This window comes from Cervus elaphus, chromosome 4 (assembly GCF_910594005.1).
Source record: "Cervus elaphus chromosome 4, mCerEla1.1, whole genome shotgun sequence".
Taxonomy (NCBI): Eukaryota; Metazoa; Chordata; class Mammalia; order Artiodactyla; family Cervidae; genus Cervus; species Cervus elaphus.
The window spans coordinates 36307675-36330497 of record NC_057818.1 but is presented as its reverse complement, the minus strand read 5'-3'; the positions used below and the strand labels follow the sequence as shown (position 1 = coordinate 36330497).

At 46.2% G+C, this 22823-nt stretch overlaps 2 protein-coding genes and 1 non-coding gene across 6 annotated transcripts in view; 1 reads left to right on the top strand and 2 right to left on the bottom strand.

Annotated features, from left to right (window-relative positions):
• The first annotated feature begins 10 nt into the window (after nucleotides 1–10).
• On the top strand, nucleotides 11–6042 carry SLC7A6OS (solute carrier family 7 member 6 opposite strand). Its single transcript, XM_043898889.1, has 5 exons — nucleotides 11–235; nucleotides 364–645; nucleotides 4054–4257; nucleotides 4533–4653; nucleotides 5374–6042. The coding sequence occupies exons 1-5, from the start codon at nucleotides 41–43 to the stop codon at nucleotides 5502–5504; spliced, it is 933 nt and encodes a 310-aa protein (XP_043754824.1). The 5' UTR covers nucleotides 11–40; the 3' UTR covers nucleotides 5505–6042.
• The window catches only part of SLC7A6 (solute carrier family 7 member 6), a 32170-nt gene continuing 14958 nt past the window's right edge, over nucleotides 5612–22823 (bottom strand). For all 4 annotated transcript variants that reach the window (XM_043898882.1, XM_043898884.1, XM_043898885.1 and 1 more), the window contains exons 5-12: nucleotides 17842–17967; nucleotides 15676–15820; nucleotides 14953–15076; nucleotides 14652–14755; nucleotides 12298–12394; nucleotides 10235–10384; nucleotides 9928–10111; nucleotides 5612–9453 (exon numbers count right to left, since the gene is read on the bottom strand). In XM_043898882.1, coding sequence (XP_043754817.1) covers nucleotides 9359–9453; nucleotides 9928–10111; nucleotides 10235–10384; nucleotides 12298–12394; nucleotides 14652–14755; nucleotides 14953–15076; nucleotides 15676–15820; nucleotides 17842–17967 — 1025 coding nt within the window. In that variant the 3' untranslated portion in view covers nucleotides 5612–9358. The remainder of the gene's footprint in view (nucleotides 9454–9927; nucleotides 10112–10234; nucleotides 10385–12297; nucleotides 12395–14651; nucleotides 14756–14952; nucleotides 15077–15675; nucleotides 15821–17841; nucleotides 17968–22823) is intronic.
• On the bottom strand, nucleotides 16999–17071 carry TRNAE-UUC. The gene has a single exon. It is a non-coding gene; the product is annotated as a tRNA-Glu (tRNA).

Genomic DNA, 22823 nt, shown 5'->3' with positions numbered 1-22823 from the left:
CCAACACAACACATTCCCACAGTGCTCCACGGCAGCCGCTATGGAGGCTGGACGTACAGCTGTGCTCCGGGTGAAGCGGAAGCTCGGCGCAGAGCCCGCCGAGGCTTTGGTCCTCGCTTGTAAACGCCTCCGCTCCAGCGCAGATGAATTGGAAACGCCAAAGACTTCTCCAGAGGGTCTGGAGAGAGCAGCAGAAAATAATGTCTTCCAGTTGGTGGCCACCGTGCGCTCCCAGGTATTGGGCCGGGAAGGGGCCGGTGTGAAAGGGATCTTAGGGTACAGCTGGGGTGCATCCTTATCCGTGACCCTTTCACCATACCCTGTTTATGCCGCCCCACACCTCTGCTTTTCCCGCAACCCTAGGCGGAGCCAGTCCAGCCGCTCCTGCGGGCCGCCCTGCGCCCGTCCCAGGGCAGCCAGCAGCGTATCCGCCATCATCTCCGTGCCTCTGCTCGGGAGATCCGACAGGAAGGCCGCTACAGAGTAGTCTCTAGCCGCCGATCCTCGGGGATTCCCTCGGACAGCTTGGAGTCCGAGGACGCGTCAGGAACCCCAGAAGCCGCTGACGACGCAAGCTTTCAGCTATTAGATCTGGTCCACGAAGAAGAAGATGCAGAGGTCGCCGCCGCCGCTATCTCCTGCAAAGTGAGTACAGCCCCGGAGTCGAGCTCTGGGACTCTCTGGACAGATAGTGCGCAAAGTCAGCACACAGTTAAAGAGGGTACACGTGGCCTCACTTCAGAGATGGATGATCCATCCAGCTTGATAGCCACAATTTTCAGGTTAGGTTATCCACTCAACAAGTATTTACTCAGCGCCCACTCTGTGCCAGGTATGGTTCTTAGGTTCTGTGGGTACAGCAATGAGGACCCAGCATTCAGGTGGAGAAGAGAAACATCAAACATATAAATTCAGTATCCCATGGTGATATGGGCCATAAAAGGGGCAAAGAAAAGAGGAAAAGCGTGGTCTCCCATTTCAGTGTCATTTTCACTGAGATGACTTTTGAGTGAAGACTTGAAGGAGGTGAATGGCTGGGCACTGCAGATGTCTTGGGGAAAGGGATTCCATACTGAGGAGTAAGTGCAGAGACCCAGAAGCCAAATTTGTCTGGTGTTTGCAAGGTCAGTGTGCCTGGAGCCCAGTGAGTTGGGGGAAGATAGTAAGGAATTTTGGAAGAGAGTATCTGCTAGATCCTTTCAAGTCAGTACTTGAAAGGACAGCTTGCCTTTCACCTTGAGATGGGGAATCCCTGGAGATTTTGACCAATGTAAAAATAAAGCCAATGGGAAAACTCATCAAAGGGAGATAAATGGACCAGGCCTGGGTAGCATACCAAGTTTGAGGCAGATTTAGGATTAGAATCCGTCTTCCTCACATTTAATTCAGTGTTACTTTCTACTAATTACATTTTCTAAACTAGTACCTCACTTCCAGAAAACAGTCAACTACATGCAATAAGACCAGAGAAATAGAAAATTCCCAATCTAAGGTATGCCCTCTTTTGATAAACATTTTTCAAATATCATTCCTTTTAATGGTTTTTGAAGTTTAAAAAATGAAAAAACACCACTATTTTTTGGCTATGTTGGGTCTGTGTTGCTGCCTGGGCTTTTGTCTAGTTGCAGTGAGTGGGGGCCACCCCCTAGTTGCAGTGCACGATCTTCTCATTCTGGTGGCTTGTCTTGTTGCAGAGCACAGGCTCTAGGGCACATGGGCTTCAGTAGTTGCAGCATGTGGGCTCAGAAGTTGGGGCTCACAGGCTTAGTTACTCCAAGGCATGTGTGATCTTCATGGAACAGGGATTGAACCCATGTCTCCTGCATTGGCAGGCAGGTTCTTTACCACTGAGCAACCAGGGAAGCCCCCAAAAATGAAATTTATATTCAAACTATATCAAGCAAAAAATATTTTAATTAATATTACTAGTATACCTGGACATGATAGCCATCTGTTTTACCAAAACTAATTCGAGACTGTGTCATAAGTTACACATTTTAAAAGTGAACCCATGTTCAGTGGAATCAAGTCAGTTAAATAACTCATTAAATAATCTAAGAAAAATTAGTAGATAAGTTAGGAAGGATCTAAACACAGGTTTTCCCGACAATGCAGGTTTTCCCGACAATGCATTGCAAACTGTAAACACATCAAAAATGTTTGTAGATTAATTATTAAAAAACATAAAGCACACTTGAGGTTTTATGCTTACTGGATGACTGGGAAAAGGGTTGCTGATAGCACTGTTGGCGAGGCTGTGATTAAAATTGTACATGATTGTAGTGCTTAAAACTGATGCAAGCCTTTGGGCTTTACAGTAATATCAGGCATCATAAAAAGACATTGGAGCCTATTTTTCAAACTATTTTTATTGTTTGCACTCTAAAGCCATCCAAAAATCTAAAGAAACTTTAAAATTAGTGATAGCAATCTCACCCCCAGGATTTATCCTAGGGAAATAATTCCACAGAAGCAAATAGCTATGTATTAACAAAAGCTACTGTTGGTATACTAAGTTATTATGTGTCCAGTACTGTGCTAGGTCCATTTTTTTTTTTTTTTTTACTTTAACTCATTTTATCCTCACAAAAACCATATAAGGTAGGTACTCTTATACTATTACCTCCATTTTTCATATGCAAGAAATGACATGTTCATCACAGCGCTGTGTATGGAGACTTAACAGTTATGTATAGAAACTGACATATACAACTGGTTAGACCATTAAATTGGTAACCATGAAAACTGGCAAGATGGAAAAATACCTATGTTTAACAACAGCATGTAGCATAATTAAAAATTAGGTAAACAGACTAGATTTAAATTTTTTTTTCTTTTATGAATAAAGCAAAATAAAAATAAGGGGAGGGGGCAGGTAACTTCCTTGGCAGTACAGTGTTAAGATTCCTTGCTTCTACTACAAGGGGTGTGGGTTCAATCCCTGATCGGGTGTAGCCCCAAAAAATAAAGTGGGAGAAAATGCATTCATTTTACCCCCATCCCAAAGATAACTGGAATAAAACTGTTTCATTTTCTATGTCTAGCATTTTTGTTCTGCTAACATCTGTAAATTTTTAAAAAATACTTAATGGGTGCATAATTTGTTGAACTGAGGTCTGTGGACTTGTGAGTTAGAGTCAGCACTTGTAAACAGCCTTGAGGTTGGTCAGGAATCTTCAAAACCTGACATGTCTAGTTCTTATTAATTTTGGCACAAGGAAGAATTCTGTTTAGCTTGTAAATGATGAGAACATTGCTCTCCCTCTATCTGCCTTGATCATGGGACACACCCTCTTCCCCCCATATGGTGTCTGGTTTGAGCTGTACAACTTTCAATGATGAACCTGTTAAGAGTGACTTGCAGCATGTCCCTCTTGTTTCCAAATTGACCCATGCTACCCTGGATAACACAGCCTCTTGCCACTGGAGCACATCTTACCTGGGCAAGTTCTGTTCTGGGGCAGTACATCTCAAACTATCAGAAAAAGAATTGAGTCCCCTCCTAGTTTGTGAGCAGAAGCAGGATGTCAGTGTGAGCAAGCTAGTGGTGGGTGATGGATGGTACTAGTCACCAGGTACTAGTCCAAGAGACGCCCTTAGGCCCCTAGAGGTGGCCACACAAAATACAGACCCATTTGAGGGTTAACCGTAGGGGTGCTGCAGTGGGCCTGTGGATCTCCAAGAGGAGAACGTCATACCAAAGGAATTCAGAGAAGATCTGCAGAAGTAGAGCCTGGGGTGAGATGAACCACTTGTGCTGGCTCTCCCCTTCCTCTAGTGTTCCTGTGGGCTCTCTTGTGTCAACCCACAGAAGAGTAGGAAACTATCTTGTAAGCTTCTCCCTTAAAAGTACTACTAAGTGTTAATTTTATAGAGACTGTTTGTTTTTTTATTTCATAGATAAGTGAAGAGAGACTAGTTGGCCATGGGCATAGGAATCTTGAATTCCACATAGAACTGCAGGAAGGCTTCCTTCACCAAGTTCTTAGGTTCCTCCTCTTGGGACATCCATGTTTTAGGTTATGCATGTATCATCTGCTGTTCTCTTTACAGAAATCTGACCCAGATGTGATCCTCTGCAACTGTGTCAAGTTGATACGTGAGGGGTTGAATGTATCTCAATATGGACCAAGTTCTGGGCATCAGAAGGAACAAAAGGATGACTTTGTGTATGACATTTACTATTTGGAAAGGGCGACTCCAGGATGGATTGAGAACATCCTCTCTGTGCAGCCCTACAGCCACGAGTGGGAGTTGGTAAGGGGCCCCATGAGGCAGCCTAAGCTTATTACCCAGTCACATGCTTTGCCTCCCTAGGTTCTATTCCTGATCATTGTTCTTACCCTTGCTTAAAAGGAAAAGTTTATGATAAATGTCTGAGGTTACTATAGCCACTAGCAGACTGCTGCATTTTCTCTTTTTCACACATCACCCTTAAATGATGTCTCTCCAAGTTGGTCTGCTAATAGCTTCCCTCAGAGCATACCTTTAGAGGTTTTAACTTACACTCATGTTTGTGTTGAGATGTGCAGGTGAATGATGACCAACAACCAGAGGACATTTATGATGATGATGATGATGAAAACAGTGAGAATAATTGGCGCAATGAGTACCCAGAGGAGGAGAACAGTGATGAAGATGAAGATTCCAGAGGTAGGTAATAGCAGCCCTGGTTGGGGAGGGATTGATCGGATCTGGGACTGAGGTGTGAGCAAGATTGACAAGTATATCTTAGCTGGTTTTCCTTGTCTGCCATTTGAGCTCCACTAGTTCAACCACGAGCTGTAGGAGATGCAAGGACCGGTATTTCCATGGGGGCTGCTAGAGGTATAATGTCAGTCAGGCCTGGGTTCAAATCCTTAGTTCTGTCATTGCCTCCCAACAGTCCTTTTCCCTTCTACTCTGAATAAAGTGCTGGAGAGGGTCATCAGTAGGAGTGGTCCCAGGGTTTTCTTAGGTACTTGTAAATTGTTGCATTTATAAGTATAACAACACAGACTTGGTACCTCGGGGAAGAGAAAGGAAGGATGCTCTGGCACTACAGTTCCTTGAATTGCTTAGTGTTTGGTAACGGAGGAACGATTCAACTATGGAATATTCTACTGGGGAAGTGGCAAGGAACAAAATTAGATTTGCAATATGACTACAAGTGTTATAATTTTAAAAAAGTCCCATACTTAGGGGAGAAATGATGAAACACTCCAGTGTTAAAGGGCTTGGTTTACATGGTAAGAATTTTATTGCTTTTTTTTTAAATTGTTCTATATTCTAGCAAGTATTTTATAATACAAAACTTTTTTGAGAAAGGAAGGGACTTTTGTGGTCATTTAGAAAACCATACAATTAGAGCCCATTCCTGTTATCTTACTCTAGGCTCTGACAATTACAGCAGCGTCAGTGAAGAAGAAAGAGACAACAGCAGACCACCAATGTGGAGCAAATACCCTTTGGATGTACAGAAGGAGTTTGACTATGACAGCCCCCATGACCTCGATTCAGACTGATGATCTGTGATAACCGTGAGGTTCTACTACAAGCCCCTGGGGGATCTGTGACTGCAGGGTCTGCCACAGTAGTTAGCATCCTCCTAGCCTAACATGGGGAAAGAAAAAGCATATCCACCAGCACCATTCCACCACAGGAAAAACATGCACTAAGGGAATGTCTTTTCTACTCTCTGTAGGGCCCATTTATCTTGATCAAAATCAACTCTACAGTCCACAGGGGGGAAATGCTATAAAAGCGAAGCTTCCTGGCCCAGGCGTTTTCCCAGCATTCCCATTCTCTTCCTACGCTGAAACCAGTTAAGTGGAAGAGAGTCTCATTTTATCAGCACTAAGACTGGGCTTTTCCAGGTTACCTGCCTCTAGTAAAAGCCAGTTTCTTTTGATAGAGGGATTCTAGAAAGGCTGCAGTGAGTCCCTTGTAGTGGCACAGACTGGACTCTGATAACATTTGTAAAGATTGCTTGCTTCCTCCGGCAGTGGTGCCAAGGAACAGGGTATGTATAAATGTATTTAATAAAAACTTTGAACATTGGGAGCAAGTAAAATCTGTCTTACATGTTTTCCCACCATATTCCCTGGCTCCCCCAACACCTGCCAAAAGGGAGTGAGAAGTTTCAAACACTGAGGACTTAAAGCAAGTGAGGAAAAGCAAAGCACATCCTAAACTTGGCTTTCCACTGAGAAATGTTTTAACTAGTCACAGCAGTCAACAAAAACAAACTGCCATCAACAGGACCAATATTGTTACCAAAACTGGTATCTCTTGTAAGCAAACTCTGTCCCTACTCCTTTCCAAACCACAAATGCCTTAACTCTGACTAAGATGGCATTTATTCTGTAATGACGAATATGTTCTCTCTCTGCACTGTGCAGGAGTAGCCATTAGCCACATATGGCTATTGAGCATGTGAAATGTGATTATTGCAGTGGAGAAACTGAATACTTTTTTTTTTCCCATTTATTTATATTAGTTGGAGGCTAATTACTTTACAATATTGTAGTGAATACTTTCACTAGGTCTTTATGGCTAGTAGCTACCATGTTGCACAGGTCTAGGGAAACAATACACAGAACCTTTGATTCAAGGTGTGCCCTCTTGTCCTGGGGCACAGACTTACTCTCACATGGGAAGATAAACAAGAAAATGTCTTCCTGCCCATTCTAAGATTTCATAAGCATTTCTACTTTTCTATCCTACCTCCATCCATTTCACTTTATATTTTTTGTACAACTTTGCCTATATTCTTATCTACATGAAGTTGTTAAACCTCCTAAAGTGACTCACTTCTGTCCTACTCTTGCAGTTATAAAACCAACAGACAGACTTGGTTTCCTATCCTATGTATCCACTAAGGTGCAGTTCAGTGCTGCAAGTAACAGGCAACAACTTCCAAGTTTAATACCAGTCATCTCAGTCTTCTGCAGGCATAGAAGCAAAGGATTGAAAACCACTCTGCTATTATAACGTGCTCACTGCTCTTATGTACTCATTAAAGTTTGCCAGTATTAAAGGGCTGACAGCTTCACAAACTGTACCCACTGCAGAAGGGATTAGCACACCACGAGAAGGACTGAAGGAGATAAACAACAAATAAGAAATTAATTATACTACAAAGCTGTAGTGCTGTAGGGAGTCTCTGGCTTCCCTCCCTCAGAAAGGTTCCCGGGAGAAGTCTGTATCCAACACAGAGGGGAAGAACATGGTCACCATCCAGTAATGAGGGGGTGACCTGGCTCACTAAGCAAGTATGAGGGAGCCTAGAGCGTGAGGCCCTTGCTTCCCTAGCAGCCACTGGGAGACAAGTTCCTGAGATAAGCTGGTCATTTACTTCAGTGAAGAAAATTAAAGCATGGGTGGGGGATCCTTCAAGACAAGCATACTTGACTTGAAGGATTAGCTCCAGAGGATCCCTGGGATAGGTGCCAGCTTGGGTCAGACAGGAGTCATGTTTACATAGTCCAGGCAAGTCAGCCTTTGCAAAAGACTCCCTGTTGTCAGGCAAGTCCACAACCCATGACAGGAGGAATGTACTCCTGTGTTCTCACAGAGGCATACCCTGAATCAAAGGCAGCTGTGGGCATGCTCCCCTAAATTGCCTTAATTGAACAACTATGACCAAGGTCACTCCCTTGTCTGTAGCTAGGGCCAGTATGGTGAAGAATGCTCAGAAAGGTAGATTGCCTCATAGTTCCTGTCTTTATCATTGCTTGATTTCAAAACCTAAGGACAAGAACCCCATGGGGGCATACCAAGCCAGCAGGTTCTTCTGGGTCCAGGATGAGTTTCTGGAAGCAACACTGAACGGCTGTCCAATCCAGTGCAGCCTGGCGGCCCATGAAGGAACATCCATTAGGTCAGATGTACCACTCTGGCCACACCTGGGTGCTAAAGCGCAGCCTGAGCACCAGAATTAATTGCTTCTTATCGTGAGCCTGCTGAAGAGCCAGGTGGAGGTGGAAGCAGCTTTATTCCAGAGTCGTCACTGATGTCCACAGGGAGAAAACAAGTTCCCACAAGTACCAAGCTCTTCCTGAGACTGCAGCCCCCCAAACCTCAGGCAAGGGGAGGCAGGCAGAAGAGGAGTGCACTGTCCCGATGACCCACACCACGGTGGCTCAGAGTGTAAACAGTCTGGTGTCGGGGACGAGGAGGAGGATACAGCCTGATGTGAGGTTTCCAGGAAAATGACCACTTCTAGCACCACAGTGGGCTTGCATGGGTCTGCACAGCAGCCCCTCAGAGCAGCCCTTACAGAGAGGAACAATTTACTTGTCAGCTTGGGTCCCGGAAATGGCCTCTAAGCCATTGACGGCTGAAAGAATTCAAGCGATTCACCTGAATCCTAGGACAGTTTGTGCCTTCTTAGACTTCATACCAGAAACTGGGGATTTGCATTTTGCCAACTAGAGCAAAGAAGTAAGGTCTCAAGTAAAATAAAGGATTAGCCTTCAAAGTAGCAGTTTTACCAGGCTTCTGACTCTGGCATCTGTTCATCTGTCCTTGCTGGACTTGAGCCAGGTGACTGGTAACATGTGACCTATGTACATACTGAAGTGTAACCAGTACATGAGTAAAAAAAATCTTTACAGTTCACCTCTGCAGGTAAGACTCAACAGAAGACTGTGCTAAAACTAAGCAAAAAAATCTGTGGTCAGAGTCTGACCAACCACCACATAGATACCTCTAAGGTCAGAGGGACTCATTTTGGGGTACTTTCAATTTTTAAATACAATCAGCCTATTACAACCTGTAAATTAACGAAGACCAATGCTTTGCTGGAACTGGTGTTCTGGATTAAATAATATCAATAAATAATGGAAGACAACCCTCTCCCCAAGGAAGGATTCTGAGCCAGAGGAAGAAATGGTAGCATTTCAGACCTCTAAAGTCAGGTGCTTGGACCTGGTCAGAGGAAAACTTCCCATAGAGCAGCCCCTTCAGAGAAACTCCTGGTTCAAACATCAAATTCAGAAACCAACAGCCCCAGCTGTTAACCTAGCACTCCCTCTTCCCCCAGTGCAACTCACCAAGTAAGTGTTTGGAAGGGCCACACCTACTCGCCAGAACAAAACTGAACCACCATTCCCCTACTGCCCAAGTCCTCTCCAACCACCACCCTCTGAAGTCCCCACCTTCAGGCTGGCCCCAGACCCTGAGATTCCTACAATAGCTTACCGATGAGAGTGAACACCTGAGCAGGCCATCAGCCCTGAGCCGCCTTACATAATGTGGGCCAACAGCCCTTCTTTAGCACAAGAGGGTTGGGTCCACACAGTCTTGTAATCTGGACTTTGGTGGCTGCGGCCACAGGTAGCAGCCCTGCAGGCCTTGGGGCTATCACCTCTGGCCTCTACTCAGTTTTCCTCTCGACCTGTCTCTCTTCAGCTACATCTAGCTCAGTCAGGACGCAAAAGCAAAGCTTCTGGGTGACTTTGGTGATAGCAGCTAAATGAAAACAGAGAAGAGAATTTAGCAAACTGTTATTCAGTAACAGAATGACAGCCCCAATCTAAACAACACAAGGCTGACTGAAGTACATGGTTCCTCCCACCTGTCCCCTGGGCACCCTGTGCCAGGCTCACCCCCAGCAAACCTCACTGTTCTCTACTCCATACCCAACCAGAGGGTCTGATGCATGACTCCTTGTCTTGCTACGTGGACTGCACTTTCAGGGAGGGGGTGTTTAACCCCAAAATAGGACTCTAAAGTTAGAATTAAAGTGATCATGTCAAGATCAAAAGGGGCAGCCAGGTCTCCAGCATATCACTAGTAAGGGGAAGCCATTAGCCATCACACCCACCTGTGCACACATCTTTGTATACACACACACACACACACACACACAGCACACATCTTTGTATACACACACACACACACACACACACACAGCCAGTGTATAATAGGCAAAGAGAAGCTCACCAAGAACATTCCGAATAAAGAGTGGCCTCCGAGACTCTGGCAGATAAACACCCAGGAAGTAGATGGGGACCCCAGAGAGGGTGATTCCAATGCCAATGAGGGAATTGATGGTGTCACTGAAGAGGGGCACAATCACCAGAAACAAGGAGCATATGCAGAACACGATGGGAAAAAACAGGCTCAGCTGAAATGAAGAGAGGTGAGATGTTAGGTAAAGTGTGATGAGGGAATGGGAAAATGGGGAATGGGATGGGGGAAGACCTTGGAGAGATGGCCCACCCCTCCTGGTCTGCCCAGAGTCACTGACCTTGAGAGGTCGTGGCCGATCAGGCTCCTTCCAGCGAAGGTAGAGCTGTCCAGCGACAGAGAGGCCCACAAAGAACCAGTAGCTGAAGCTGAAGTAGTTGATGAGCAGGAAAACATCCTCCACAGTGAGGTAGATAAGTGTCATGGTGCACTGGAGGGGAAAGAGTAGGGGGAAGAGGAGTGGGCACTGTTACCACCCAGCCACCCAGAGACTCCATCACTCAACAGTCAGCACCAGATCGGCTGAGAACTGACTCAGCTTCACCAATGACCTCCAGCTCTTTTCAGTGACCCCCTTGGCATCAGATAAGTCCATTCTCCAGACTGGCCTTCCCGCCTTCCTCTGTTGGGGGCTCTTCCTGCATTCAATGCCTCCCTTATTTTCACATGCACTTCAGTAACAAACTAGACTCCTTTCCCCTTCTGATGGCAGACAGTGAGGCCCTCCTCACTGTGATGCACGAGCCTCAACGTGAATCACCCAGTGCCCTCTGAGACTGTCATACATGGGTCCCAACTACCTGGCTGAAAGAGGAGGAAGTGTCTCCAGAACCATCTCACTACCCTGGAGCCTTAAAAATGCAGGTTAGCAAAACAGACCCATACCCCTGGGAAAAAGAAGTATAACAGGATTTGCCCTCTGGAACAAAAGAGTTCTGGAAGACAGGAGTAAGGGACTATAGAGTCTGAGGAGAAGGTTAGATTTAACTTCAAGGATATGGAGTTCCCTCTACCCGTCTTTTCACCAGATTATCAACAAAAAAGATTGAAAACAAAAAGAGCCCGTTCTAGAGAACGGAGACCCAATACTGAGAGGAGAAAAGTAGGGTGCAAGGTGATTAATTTAAAAGCTATGATGTCAGATTGCCCTAAATTTATAAACTTAGTGCTATCCCAATCAATATATTGAGGATATTTTTTTTATTTTGATAAAATGATACCACAGTTTATCAAGACAAATAAACAAATAGGTGAGAACTGCCATGAAAATTTCAGGGGGAGAGGGGAACTGAAGAAGGACCCTTAGCCCCACTTTAGTTCTCAAATATTCAGTATAAAGCTAAATAAGGAAGTTTGGTGCTGATGGAAGGAAGAATTGAGATGATTATACATTTAAGGGGCAAATCGCTGTGCATGGCACATAAGCAGCACACTAAAAAATCATCTATTTTTATATGATAAAAATGTGAACAAAAAAAAAAAAAATGTGAACAATGCGGGGACTTCCCTAGCAGCCCAGAGGTTAGGATGCTGCACTTTCACTGCAGGGGGCACAGGTTTGCTTCCTGGTCCAGGAACTAAGATCTCGTATGCTACAAGGCACAGCAAAAAAAAATCCTAAAAAAAATTTTTTTTTAATTTGTTTGAAAAATGTAGAAAAATGGACTATTCATTAAGTGATATTGGTATAGTTGGCTAGCCATGTGAGAAAAAAAATTAAGTAAATCTCTTCCTCATTCCATTCACCAAATATAAACTCCAGATGAATACAAAAAAAAGTAATAAAACCATTAAAAAAAAGAAACTAAATGATAAAAACAATGAACTATATTTCAAATCTTGCTACCCTTTGCATCTAATAATACCTCAGTGCAAATTATAAAATGACAGTTCTTTTTCAGGACTCCTTCCATCTGTCAGAATACTTCATCATTCACTAATTTTGTTGAAAGAAAACACTTTAATGCCATCTACTATATAGAAATCTATCATGCCTATGATATGAACAGAGGCTCCTAGGGTAGCTGGTGTACACTGGCCTGGATTTCTAAGTATAATTTAAAAAATAAAAATGAGGAGCTAGAAAGAGCAGGAGGAGGAAAAAGAAGCCACTGACAGAAGAGATAGATAAATCTGACTGATTCACTTTTATATTCTTTTGTAGCATTTGCCTTCTCTATGTTTTACTTTTACATTTTTAAAAATTGTGGGAAAAAGAAACACTGAGAGGCTCAGGAAGGACCCCAGGAAGCTAGTATACCTCCCCCCAGCCAGTCCTCTCATAGACTCAGCAGGAGTACCACACAGGTATGTCCAGTGCCCACACTCCCCAGCACAGCTTACGTTAAACAATAAAGCAGGGATAGGTGTGAAACGCTCAACGTGGATCATGGACAGGAGGTCTGGGAGGTGGCCCTCACGGGAGCCCACAAAAAACAACCTGGAAGGACAAGAAATGTGTCAGGAGGATTCTTATACTCAACCATGCAGCCACACTCCTCACTCAAGCTAGGCTCAGCCAGACCCAGAAGCCAGCAGTGGGCAGTCTCTCAGGATCCTCCCATGTTCTCTCTGCATGACCAAGCCAACCTTCACCTCCTTTATCCATGGATATCCCCACCATGAGCCATGACCCACTCTTACCCACTGACACTCCCATGCCTCTGCTATGCAACTCACCATCACCCAACTGATACCTTACCCTGCCATCACCACTGGAACCCCAATCCACTCCCCTGGGGTACCCTACTCTGGCACCCCACAGACTTCCTGCTTAACAGAACGGCTTTTTAAAGAAGGGCAGCCAGACTTCTGATTGTCTGACCTCTGTTCATCTTCCCTGAGCTCCTGATACATAAAAGGTCAGGGAGAGCCTGGGGCTTAAAGAGACAACTCAAGCTTCCTCTCTGCATTTAAAGAGCTCCGCTGACTGGAAACAGAGCAGCAAAGTGAGAGCGTCCAGGTAGTCAGCAGCATCATGGTGCACACAGCACCTGGCGTGGGGTGGGCTGGGGAGCAAAACACTCCCCAAGAGATGACCACATCTGCACTGGGAAGAAGAGCTGGGGTTTTCCAGAAGATAAGTGTTGGGTGGGGACACAACACAGGCACAGGCAAAAGAGGTTTAGAGGCAATGAGAGGGTGTAGCCTCTTTGAAGGTTGATACTAGAATGCCCGTAGTTCCAGGATAAGGTATGTGAGGAGTGTGCAGGGAAGAACTTGCTTATGAGGCCGCGCTGTGGACACTGAACTAACACCAAGAGCCAGCAGTGGCTCTAAAGTAAGGGCTTGACCAGACTTGACACAGAGACTCTGGTGGCATCACTGAGGCCAACCAAAGCAGGCAGAGGCCAGGATGTGGGGGAGGCCAGACAAGAAGGTCATCTAGGGCAACAGCCCACAAGAGACGGGGCCTGAATGAGGGTGGACACCTGGCGGAGGACAAATCTGGTGGTCTTCTGTGCCTGCGTGTGTATTTGAGGCTGGGAAATGAGGGTGGACACCAGGGAAAAAATCAAGAGGCCAAGAGGCTGGGAATTCCCTGTGGTCCAGTGGTTAAGACTTTGGGCTTTCCCTGCTGAGGGCCCAGGTTCAATCTCTGGGTGGGGAACTAAGATCCTACAAACTGTGTGGCACGCTCCCTCTACTGAAAAGACAAAAAAGAGGCCAAGTAAGGAGGACTTGAACAGGTAGAGCACATGTTAAGTCTGAGATACTTATGGGCCATCCAGGTGGAGCCACAGGAGCTGCTGGTATCATCTGGAAGGGTGTCAGAGGTTCACAAGGCGAGTATCTGTACTGAAGCAGAGAAGCAGTACAGCAGGTAGAATGCGGGAGAGGACGTGCAAGTGAGGCAAAGGCATCGAGTACAAAGCCTAAGACAGCAGAATGGGTAATAAAGAGAGTGAAGAAGGTAACACGGGTGGAAACAGTTGTGCATTATCTTGACACAGCTGCAGTCCACTCTATGTGCAGGTCCACATTCTTACGCTGAGTCCCCTACCTTCATCCTGCCAATGCCACAAGATGGCTCAGAATGTGCCTACTACCTAAGTATTCGGGGGCAACTGGCAGAACCAGAACCTGGGAATCCTGGGATCAGGTAGCAGAATCAGCCTGGAAAGGCAGAATCAGTACTCTCTCTGAAACAACAGTGCTCTAACAGGTAAGTCTCTGTGTGGGAAAGAGAGCTGGAGCCTATGTGTTGGCCTCAGTGTTTTCTTTTTTTTTTTTGGCCTCAGTGTTTTCTATGACGTGAGGGGCAGAGTCGTCCTGTACCAGTCCAGGTACACAGCAAGTGCTCAATAATTATTCATCACAAGAATGAATCCTAATAAATGAAAAAAAAAAAAGAATGAATCCTGTGCTAGGCCTGCAGCACAATCCACAGGAACAAAGAGTCTGGTCCCCAACAGGATGGCTACTGTCTTAACCTACTGCCTTCCTCCCTTGACCTCTTACCAATCTGTCCTCACCTCAGGTGAAAATGTGAGCTCCCAGCATACAAATGTTTGCACAAAGGCAAGTACACGTGTGCACACCCGCATACACAACACAGAGCACTAACCACTACACGATCGCATATACCCTCTGCAAGTCCAAGAGACAGAGAAGGGAAAGCGGCTCCGATGGACTCACCTAGACCCTCAGAGAACTAAATACTGTGGTGTGTTATAGGCGAAGCAGAGACACAGTACCTTGATGAAGCGAAGATGGACGCGTTGAGGCCCCCAAAACAGGACAGGGCGACAGCAATGGGAATGGTCCAGCTAAACATGCCAAATGTCTGGTCAGCAAATGTCTGGGGACAGAGCACAGAAAGGCACTCAGCACAGGACAGAGTGTCCACAGCTTCCTGAAGCTCTCAGGACAAATGCCATCACTGCTGCAAACCTCACCCTCAGGCCCAGACCCACCACCTGGAGTGGCTGCAGAAACAGAAGATTCAGCCATTCAGTATCAGAAGATGACAAGCAGATGGGATCCCAAGAGACTCACCACAGCCACAGCATCACTGGCAAGGACATCAGAAATACTCAGCACTGTGTAATAGGCCACGTTGGTCAGGATGTAGATGAGTGTCACAATTGGCATAGAAATCCCAATGGCCAGAGGCAAATTTCTGTCAGAACAAATGAGACAGGACTACCTGGAACCAACCTCTCCTTGAGGGTCAGAGCTACCCAGGAATTCCCTGGCCTCTGGATCTTTGAGGCTGACTCCCCCTCCCCACATGGCCTAAGGGCAGGATGTGTCCCATGCACTGGACTCTTCCTACTAAGAAAGAGAGGAAGAAAGCCCCTTCTCTGTGAAGATGACTCAGGATGAATATTTGATCCTTGTCCCAATGGGACCACTGGGTCCCTCTGAAGGAATAGCAGTGTCCTTCAGGGACTGGAGGACAGGCTGGGGACCTGGCTGCTCAGAGTAAGCTTCTGGCTCCCCAGGCTTCAATGTCAACCCCAGCTGGGTTGGCTGTGGCCCACCAAAGGACCTCTCCTCCAAGAAGGACCTTGTGGACCCTCCAATGTTAATGTGAGGCTGAGGAGCCAGGGGTTTCCCTCCTTACTCCCATCCTAGCCCCTCATTCCTCCGAGCTGGGAAAGGGGGAGAGTAGGGAGAAGTGATGAGAGATGAAGGAGGAGGGGCAGGAGGGGGCAAGTGTACCCACTATCAGCAGGAGTTCCAGCCAAGTTGAGGAGAGTGGGATCTCGCCTTTACCTTTCTGGGTTTTTGATTTCTTCTGTTACAAAATTAAGGGTGTCCCAACCTGAGTAAGAGAAGAGGGCAGAGTAGAGGGCAAGAGAGAGGTCTCCCACATCCCAGGAGGAACCCTTAAAGGCATCCTGAAAGTGCTCAGAGTGTCCTGTAGGGGCAAAGGCAAGTGGGGGTGCAGAGAGGAGTAAGAGGAAGGAGGAGGAGGAGGACAGGAGAGATGGAAGTGTAAAGAGAAAAAGGAGGGGGCGCAGGGCAGTGAGAAAGAGGAAGGGTAGATGGGGAAAAAAGGAGAAAGGAGGAGCATCAAAAAAAGAAAGAAAAGCAAGTAGGCAGGGAAAAGAAAAAAAAAAGAAAAACAATTTAGTACCAAAAGAACCACCACCTCCAGCTCCCTGCACTTCACCATCCCACCCACTCCTGAATCTTTCATTTCCCTTCAGTAGAACCCAACAATCTCAGGAAAAAAAAAAAAAAAAAAAGGCACTCCTGGTTGCCTTCTGAAGTGATAACCCCTCTTTGAAAGCCCTAAGGAATTTCCATTTCCTGCAAAAGACCATGCGGTCAGCCACAGCTCTTCCTCCTATTTTTAGAAAGAACCCTCTTTCACGTAAAGGAATCATTTTTCCATTAACAATTAGATCTTCCTGTGGAACTACTTCTCTTGGCCCAGACCACTGCATATTTTGGTTCAATGGGTTTCTCAGTCTCACGGAAAGAACTCTGTTGCTCTATTCGCAGTGGTTATTTCACAGGAAATGGTAGGCTTTGTAGGAACTGAGATCTTATTTTTCATGGGGTCTGGGGTTAGGTATGGGCCACCTCCACCTTTGGAGAGCCTCCCTAGACAAGTCAGCCTCCTTGAGGCCTTTAGAGACCGCACACTTGCAAGCCAAGGGAACAGCACCCCAATGTCCAAGAGACAGACCTTCTAGACACTCTAGTCTTGTCTTTCAACAAGACACAGACTTCTAAGGAAGCCTGCTGTGACCTCCTCAGAAGGCCTAGACCCATCCCTCAATGTGGCCAAAAGGGCTGGGTGTGCAACAAAGAGGGAGGAAAACAGAGACTCCCGAGCCCCAGGCATGCCAGTCATCATGCACGGCAGTTATTCCCTAGGGCACAGATCTTGGGGGGAGAATTACTCAACTACCCAATTTGGCCCCAAGATGTTTCAGAGACTCTAGGAACATCCAGATGGCTGGCTATACTAACTTGCACACAGGCACAAAGGTTCTAGGTCAGCTGCCTAAGATTCACCCAGGGCACTTCTTAAAAATATACCTTTTTCTCTGTTTGATTTTTTACCTGCACCACACAGGGTCTTAGTTTTCTGACCAGGGATTGAACCTGGGCCCTCAGCTGTGAAAGCACGGAGTCCTAACCACTGAACTACCAGAGAATTCCCCAAAACACACCTTTTTCAACTCCAAACCAACCAGAGTTGGATGGGTTGAGATGGGAGTCTCAGCTCTTCGGGTGACTGTAAACACAGCCAAGTTTAGAGAAAGACGCCCTAGAGAACTGGGCTGTCTAATGATGGAGACATCCTTGGCGAAGGACACCTCAAGGCTTCTCTAAAGGGTCAGGGGATCTTGGAAGGCCTGTAACCCTCATTGCCAACCTGCTGTGGTCTAGGAATGAAAAGCTCTCTAAAGTCAACATGCACAAAAGTCAGTGCCATCTTTGCAATGTTTTAATATTTTTGCTGAGACCTGACTCTGGGAGGGAATGCTAAATAAGAGCAAGTCCAGGTGAAAAGTAAAGGCTGCAAAATAACCACTCATTTCCAGACCCCATCTCCCCGCCACATACACCTCTCACCCCTCTCAAGAAGGGCTGAGCCCTCCTCCCCACTGCCTGCGGTCACACACCAAAAACAGGAACCAGGGTTCACTATCTTGATCACTTTTATGACCCAATTACAACCCAAGTTTCAAAAGCTCCTAGGCCCTTGGCTGACATCTTGCAATACTCCCCACCTCCACAAAGGGATGGAGGCCCAAGAAACCTGAGAACAGATTTCTCATTCTCATTGACACAGTCCAGGAGGTACACAGAAAGAGCTGAGCAGTAAAGCTAATGGAGTCCCCATGTTCCATGTTTTTCTCAAGGAACCCAGGGGAACTCCCAGAGTCACCCACCCTCCTTCCTACCTGGGAGTCTCCTTACCCTGGCACAGTTTAACAAGGCCCATGACAATGATGGCAATGAGTGCCAGGACCTTGGCGTAAGTGAACGTGTCCTGCACACGTGTGCCCCACTTGACGTAGGCACAGTTCACAAATGTCAGCAGACCTAGGAAGAAAACCACAAAGTCAGCGGCAGGTGTGAGACGAGGGCACCGACACCCAGCCTCTCTTTACAAAGCACATCATTTGTATTCTGTCTGCCTAAGGCAAAGGGGCCAAAGGACTGGTCAGAACCAGGAGAACAGGCTAACAGGGTACATCTTCTATCTGCCCCAGCTGAGAGGAGAACATATACCACTGTGAACAAGATATAAAGGCATGTACTACCACATATTCATACATTCTGACAGCCAGAACCATTTTTGGAAATTCCTCCCAAGCCCATGAATGGTGAACTTTACCCACGCTTCCCCACTGAGACTCCTAAAGTTTTAAACCCTCTGGGGCATTAGAGAATGGGGACAAGAGAGGTCCAACAACAACAAATAAGGTCAATTTAAATGCAGGTGGCGGGTCACCCAGGAATTAGACAGGCAATGTTTTGCATGTAATTATCTTTAAAAAGTCTGTCATGTGCCTGACAATTTCACATACATCCTCTTAATTAATTCTCACAACCACAACACAGATATTCCTATCCCCATTTTCTGGATGAGGAAACCTGAGGTTGAGAGAAGCCAGCTACCATTCCCAAGCTCACATGGCCCCCACTGATCTCCCCCACCCCCATTCCCATCCAAACATCCTAATTCTCAGGCCTGTGGAGACGTGGACTAGCATCAGCACTGCTGGCTTTATGTTCCAGCTCCTCACGCACCTCAGTGATGTCTGGTCCTGTGTTAGGGCTCCCACCACCTAACCCTGCTATACAGGGACTGCTCTAAGCCATGCAGAGAATGTGAGAACAATATCCAAGGGGCTCAACAGTGACACCTCTAAGTAATGCCCCTAGCCTCCAAAAATGACTTTTATGGGAACCTCAAATGTTATTACAAAATTTGGGGGCCCACCCTCCTGGCCCTATCTGCCTACTTCTGCCCTCACTGTGCACTCTCCTGCAGCAGACCCTCTGTACTGATGCTGTACATACTATACACACAAGGGAAATGTCCTCCCCTCCTCCTCCTGCCTTAACCAACAGCAAGTCCCACTTTCAAGGTCTAACTCAGTCCTCACTTCCTCTGCAAAACCTTGCCCAAATACATCAGCCAGGTCCTGCCTGAACTCTCTCTCCCTGAACCTACCATGTTCTCAATTCACAGCACAACTTAGAACTGCGTGCGATGGCCACAGGGACACCTGTCACAGCAAGTTCCCTCTCTCTGCCTCAGGCATTTGGGTGGTACTTTCAAGGAGATCACAAATTCTTAGTGGGAAACAAAAGCATATAGTTTTCTTAAGCTTACTGCCAAGCAAATATAGGAACTGATGAACTGAGGTTGGAATCAAAATGGTGATGAATTTCATTTAACTGCCAATCCCCTGAAGCAAGGCAACTTTCAGAAAGTTGGACATTCCTCCACGCAAATGGAAAGGAGAGCGATTGGCAAATGTGTGGTTATAAACATGAGTGGCTGAACAGCCTCCACAGGGCACTTAAAGAGCTTGCACGCAGTACTCTGGCAAATGACACAGGTGCTTACTAGTTAGTCATAAAGACGTGTGGCAGCAGGGGTCAAATAATGGCCAAAAGGGAGGGGAGAAGACCACAAGAATGCACCCTGCCAGGCAGGTCTTTCCAAGGACCTTCCCTGCTAATCCAAGTTCATTGTGGGGAGCTAAGCCTAGATCAACTAATGAGGATTACCTAGTTTACAGCCACCAGTAATCCAGACTCCTGCGCAATAGAGTCAGCATATTTTGAAGTAACTGCCAGCCCCCTTCTTGGGAACTGCTCCCCCTACTCTATCATGGCTGGTAGAACCCAGCTGGACCCAAGCTGAGCCTATTTGATCAACTCTGCCAAAAATATGGAGTTTGGATGCCAAGAGACTGAACCTAGCAAACAGCAGCTGGGTCAGGAGCAAGTAAAAATCACATACAAGCCCTTGTAATAGCGGAAGAAAAGCCACAAAAAGCAGAGGAAGGAAGCGGGACTACAAAAAGAAGTGACAGCAGTCCGTGAGGAGCTGTGCAGCTTGTGAGAAAAAAAGACTGATGAAAAGACACAGAAATATACACAAAACAGAGGTGGAGGAGAGACAATGAGGAGGAGGCAGAGACAAAGAGAAAGAGACAGAAAAAGAGACAGAGACAGAAAGATGGCCACACACGTGGAGAAAAAGGCTGTCTCACAACGTCCTGGCTGCGCTTACTGTGCTCTGGCTTCCACCACCAAGATGCGCCTGCAGGACGGGGAGAGAAGCTCACAGATTCCTTGGCCAGGCACCCTCTCCTCCGGCTTCTGCTCCTCCTCCTTCCCTCCATCCTGCTACAAACTGCCCCCATGGCTTGGTCCTCTGTGCACACAGGGGAAATTTAACAAGTAAAAGCATCACCTCATGGCAGCTCCTGCAGAGCCCCTACTCAAAGGCGAGCTGGAAGGATACAGAAGAGCCTGGTCACAGCAGTTGCCTCAGGGAAGAAGACTAAAGTTGACAGGCAGATTTTTTTCACCTTACACCCTTTTGTACTTTGACCTATTTACCATGCACATACACTTCTTTCTCAATAAAAGTACTTCATTTAAAACAACGTGTAGCCAGGAAGCAGGGCCAAGAGTAGAGTAAGGTGAGTAAGGAGGCTATGACACAAAAGTGAAGGAGGCACTCACTGTCACAGGATAGCTTGGCAAACCTGCGAGTACTGGCCCCAGGAGCCTCGCTTGCTTCACCGGCCTCTCAGCCATGCCAGAGAACACAAAGCTCCAAGAATAGCATACCAAGCAAAAGCCAACTACCTCAAATGTTTTCCTCATTCTAATTAAGAAACAAAATTTCACCATCTGACCCCCATCCCTCCTGCCTCCCAGAACTCCCATTCCCATCCAGCACCAAGGATCCTATCAGAGCTCAAGCACCAGACAACCAGGCTGAGCCTGGAGGCCACAATTCAACAACCACAATGAAAACACCCAAGTCCTCCCTTTTCCCTGATCTCATTTCTTTGCTGAAAACCTGCACCAGTGACTGTGGGACCCATGTGAGGGTCTTTTCAGGCTCTCTAGGTGCTTATTGCTGGGAAATACTCAAAAAGCAGATCCAGACCCAACCCCTGTGTGTGTGTGTTTGTCACTCAATCGTGTCCGATTCTTTGTGACCCCATGGACTAAAGCTCACCAGGCTTCTCTGTCCATGGAATTCTCCAGGCAAAAATACTGGAGTGGGCTGACATTCCCTTCTCCAGGAGATCTTCCCAACCAACGGATCTAACCCAGGTCTTCCGCATTGCAGGCGGATTCTGTACCATCTGAGCCACCAGGGAAGCCCCAGACCCAATCCCTAAGCAGAAACAATCCCCAAATTCTTTGTGGCAAAGATGGCTATGTATCTTCTAATATCTGTTCTTCCATCTTCCCTGAGTAATAGAAATTAAAACTGGAGTCCGGTTGCCCAAATTAAAGATGACATTTCCCAGCCCCTTTTGCAGGCAGGTATGGCCAAGTAACTAAGTGCTTAACCCAGGGATATAAGCAAAGTTTCACATAAATAAGACCTTAGAGGAGTATCTTTGATGGGTGAGAGGTTCCTTTTTTTTTTTTTTCCATTTATTTTTATTAGTTGAAGAGAGGTTCCTTTTTTTGTGTTTCCCATTGGCCACATGCAGACATGACTAGAACTTGAGTGTCCATCCTTGACCATCAGCCAAAAGTCACATGTTGAGAATGGCAGAGCCATAAAACAGAAAGAAGGAACATGATTCCCTGAAGAATTATGAAGTCATTCTACCAGCCCCACACTGCCTACTTGCCCCATACTGCCTACTTTTAACATGTGAGAGAAATAAATTTCAATATGCTTGAGCCATGTTCCTTTTGGTTTTCAGTTGTTTGAAACCCAAACTAATCCTGATTAATTCATGTGCCCTCAGACAAAACTGCACCTCTTGCTGATAAGGAGATGGCCTAGCATCTGAAGCTGTAGTTCTAGTTATGCCAATTATCACAGCTTCCTTCTCCTATAAGTACTGGAAGGAAAGGGAACCTCCCAATTCCTCCCACAAACAAGCTGGGTATGACGAAGGGGCGTTCAAGGATAGAGTACAGTCCTGAACAACAACGACAAAGTGGGAAAAGAAAACGAAGCAGAAACAAACATCTACGAGTTTCTTAGGAGAGAAATGTTCTACAAGAGTCCAGAAGTAAACCCTTCCAAATGGAGCTCCCAGAATCAGAAGCTGCCTCTGGGCACGTGTATGGATATGTGTATGGATCTGTACTTGCCTTCTAAAAATTTTTTTAATTACACAAGTATACACATTGAGTCTTATTATCAAAACATTCAAATTATATATAGAGTCAGAGTCCAGGACCTTTGAGCAACTGTTGTCAAGACCAGTCCTCCTCAGGCCTGTTACTGTCAGAATATGAAAGCTGTCTATCCGTAACAACAACTGACCAAAATAGGAAACAGCAGCCTTCCTGCTCAGAGTAGAACCTTGCCCAGAAGGAAAAAAAAAAAAAGAACCCTACCCAGGCATGAGTCCAAGATAGCAAAAGGCAATAGGAAGCCATTCAGACACCACACAGTGTTTCCTCACCGCAGTCTCACCCTTGACTATGTCCCTTTCCTTCTTTCCCCTCCTCTCCTCCTTCCTTGTCAGCCTTACCAAATAAACCCTTGGGGACAATGGAGTCTCAGCTGCGAGCAGACCTCTGCTGATGCCAAGTGTCAGTAATGAACTGACTTTCATGTCAGTTCATGGCAAATATTCTTCAATGATGTATTTGAGTTTATATAACAGGATCCCACAAAGATAAATGCACCAAGACCTAAGCCAGAAACACACACTTCGTAGGCAAAT

Excerpts from the sequence above, each read along its gene's own strand:
- SLC7A6OS (XM_043898889.1), top strand. The coding sequence starts at position 41 with ATGGAGGCTGGACGTACAGCTGTGCTCCGGGTGAAGCGGAAGCTCGGC. Across the intron at positions 236-363 it reads TGGCCACCGTGCGCTCCCAG|GCGGAGCCAGTCCAGCCGCT; the intron begins GTATTGGGCCGG and ends CCGCAACCCTAG. Across the intron at positions 4,258-4,532 it reads ACAGCCACGAGTGGGAGTTG|GTGAATGATGACCAACAACC; the intron begins GTAAGGGGCCCC and ends TGAGATGTGCAG.